At 54.4% G+C, this 3398-nt stretch overlaps 1 protein-coding gene across 1 annotated transcript; it reads right to left on the bottom strand.

Moving 5' to 3' along the window:
- Positions 1–1817: 1817 nt before the first annotated feature.
- On the bottom strand, positions 1818–2981 carry LOC311622718 (proton-coupled zinc antiporter SLC30A2-like; the record flags this gene model as incomplete). The annotated part of the gene is given in 2 exon segments (XM_084883993.1): positions 1818–2783; positions 2787–2981. Coding segments are annotated over 2 exon segments (1131 nt in total). The 5' UTR covers positions 2952–2981.
- Between the last annotated feature and the right edge of the window lie 417 nt (positions 2982–3398).

Here is a 3398-nt window from a genome sequence, read left to right as displayed (position 1 = left end):
TAAAATGAGGATGTTCAGGAGCATGATCAACAATAAGCAAAATTGTAAATGGTGTATTATTTTCCAAACAGTATTTCTCCATGTTTCTGGCATAGCAATTCAGAAGGGCCTATTGGGAGGGGATCAGGGTAATTCATGACTTCTTATTGCTCTTGTAGGACACTGGCAGTGCGTGTTTAGTGATTTGCTTGAAGGTACTGGGGTTCTCACCACGCCAGATCACAAAGGGTTTCAATATGTAGCCTGCAACATTGCTCCCAAGCAAAACTGTCCTCCTGTCCTTAAAAGCCTTGAAAGCTGGCATTGACTTGGCCTCCTTGTAGGTGAAAGTCCTTTCAGGAGTCATCCATTTCCAGAATAGGGAGGTTTCAGTTACCCTGAATATTTGCTCTGGCAAATAGTTTTCCTCCCCAGTCAGCTTATCTAGAGTTTCCAAAAATTCTTTAGCTGCTTTCACATCAGCACTCACAGACTCACCATTCACTTTCACATTATGTAACAAATAATGATTCTTGAATCTTTAAAATCATCCAGAGCCAGCAGTAAATTGAACCCTGAATTTGGGCCGAGCCTTTTCTTTCAACATCACAAGCTTTTTGCTTTGGCCGTGATTGTCACGGTGCCGAGAGAGGGCTATGCTGTGTCTGGACTTCAATTCAGGTCATCAGAAGTTTCTCCATGTCTGATACAGGTCCTCCTCAACCTTTGGTCAGTCTCATTGTCTTCAATGAAGCCGATTCTTTAAAAAGTTTGTCACTATGTTCTTGTTCTTCAAGATTGCAGCTGTAAGTGAAATGGGACAAGCCTGACCGGTGAGCAGTAACCATCTCAGATTTTCCAACTTTGTAGTCCTTAACCATATTTTTTCTTCTTCAAATTTTAAGAGAAAGTTTACTTAGAAATTTACAGAAGGGCCCTTGGAACTCAGAGAAAGGTAATGCATGGGGGGATAGGGGGGATGGGAGGGGTGAGGGGAAGGGAGAAAAGGCTCCTAAGTCCTTCATCTTGAGGGTTTTAAAGGCTGGGAGTTGAGGGGAGGCTCTCAATAGACTAATCAGCTTTATGCTGATGCACCAAAATGAGACCTATTTCCCTAACTTCACCTGTCCTTGGGTGTGGTTGGTATAAATGGCACTCCTTGGTTTTGTGATCCGTCTTCCTGAGAGTTTAGCTGTTTATCCTCTGGTTGGGGAGAAGTGCAAACCACTTACTCTTAAGTGTCTTCGGCTAGGGGAGATGGGATTTTGTGATTTCCTCCATGGCTGGCTGGAACCAGCTTGGCCATTTATATGTGTGTCTCTGTTTCCCTATCCCACTGTCCTGGCTCACCAGTCTGTCTCACAATTCCCTAACCCCCATGGCCTCCTTAAACCAGATCCTGTTAGAGGCAGAGGAAGGGGGCTCAGTCCCAAGATTTCTTTACAGGTTCCTAAGGACAAGACGATGGGAAATGAGGCAGGTAGGCAGGGGGTGCTGTGGCCAGGCCCCCCTACAGCACCCTCCACTGCCTTTCCCTGAGGCTGGTGGTGAGACAGCAAAGCCAGCCCCACCAAGAACTGGCCCGGGAGCAGGAGGAGTGGGATTGCACCTGCCGAGTCCCCCTCCTGGGGCTGCCAGAGTCAGAGGGGAAGAGCCCCTTCCCGGAGCCCCTTCCACCTCATGTTCCTTCTCGCTGAACATGGAGCTCAAGTCAGAAGAGGGATCTGGCTTATGACACAACCAAGGTCAACAGAGTCCTGGCTGGGCCTGGGGGGGACGGGGACCCACCCTCTGCAGGTCCTGTCCATGCTCCAGTTGGCACCGGGCCAGGCAGTCAATCAGTCCAAGGGTCCCTGGCATGCCTGGCAGCCCTTCATGGCCTCAGAGTAGTCCTCGATCTGGATGGTCAGGGTGTGGAAGTTGAACTTCCAGTGTAGGCTGGTGCTGGCTGCCTTCAGCACGGCCTGGGCATCTGTGTTCTGAGCAATGGCGATGTGGACAGACAGCACAGGCTGGGTCACAGTCAGGGCCCAGATATGAAGGCTGTGCAAGGCTTCTACCCCCTCCACCGACAGCAGCAGGTCCCGGACAGCTGTGAAGTCCACGCCCTTGGGGGTCCCTTCCATTAGCACCAGGATCACGTCTCTCAGGATGGTTAGGGTGGTCCCCAGGACCAGGACGGAGAAGATGAAGGTGCAGATGTGGTCTACGTACTTGTGCTCTGGCTTGAAGTATAAAATAAAGGCTGCCACCAGGACACCCACACTCTGCAGCAAGTCTCCGATCACATGGATAAAGGCAGCTCGGACACTGGGGTTCTCCTGCTGCTGGATGGTGTCTTGGCTGTGCCCTTGGCCTTGGCCATGGCTGTGTCCGTGGCCAGACTGGTGAAGAGTTAATCCCATTATCATGTTTACGGCCATGGCACAGCCCGCGGTGATCAGTATCGTCTTCCCCTCGATCTCATAGTTCCCAGAGATTAGCCGCTCTATCGCCAGGTACATCAGCACCCCTGTCACCACCCAGATGGACAGCACAGAGAGCAGGGCTCCCAGGATCTCAGCTCTCTGCCAGCGGAAGTTCATGGTCTTGGTGGCCGGCCAGGAAGACATCCAGAGAGAGAAGAGGCTGATGAGCATGCTGGCAATGTCATTGAGGAGATGGGCTGCATCAGTCATGATGGCCAAGCTATGTGCTAGGTACCCACAGACGATTTCCCCAATCATGAACACCAGGCAGAAGGCAGAGGCCACGTACAGCTGCCGCCTGGCCTGCTCCTTCTTGGGGTCACTACCAGGACCCTTCTAGGAGTGGCAGTAGTGATTGTTATCTACGGGCAGCTCAATGGATGGCAAGTCCAGCTCAGGTCGTGACACGGAAATCCAGCCAGCCCCGTTCTGCCACAGAGACCCCATGTAAGATCGCGTTCCAGACCTGGCGTCCAGCAGGCGCTGCTTGTCCACGGTCTTCATCGCCCGGCGCCGGGGCGGGAGCCGCACGCCGACTCCCCGGAGTGGGACCTAGAAATTCGCCCTACGCTGCGCGGGCCGCGCTCACCTGCGGGACACGCTCACCTGCGGGGAGACCTCACTGTGGGGCGAGCTCACCTGCGGGGAGAGCTCACCGCGGGGAGAGCTCACCGCGGGAAGACTTCACTGTGGGGAGACTCACTGCGGGGCGCGCTCACCTGTGGAAAGACTTCACCTGCGGGGAGACCTCACCTGTGGGGAGAGCTCACCTGCGGGGAGAGCCCAGCCGGACGCTCGCGCCGCGCCCCGTGCGCCCCTTTCGCGCTCGCCCCGCCGCGCTGGGACCGTTCCGCTTCGCCCGGCTCCGCGAGCCGAGCCCTTTATCCGGCCGCGCCGACCCGTGTGAAGCGCCCGCCGTGCGTCGTGTGCAAAAGCCCTCGGGGAAGGGGG

The sequence above is a fragment of the Pipistrellus hanaki genome (genome assembly GCF_964339955.1).
Source record: "Pipistrellus hanaki genome assembly, chromosome: 5".
Taxonomy (NCBI): domain Eukaryota; kingdom Metazoa; phylum Chordata; class Mammalia; order Chiroptera; family Vespertilionidae; genus Pipistrellus; species Pipistrellus hanaki.
The sequence above is the reverse complement of the archived record's forward strand: the minus strand, read 5'-3'. Positions and strand labels throughout refer to the sequence as shown.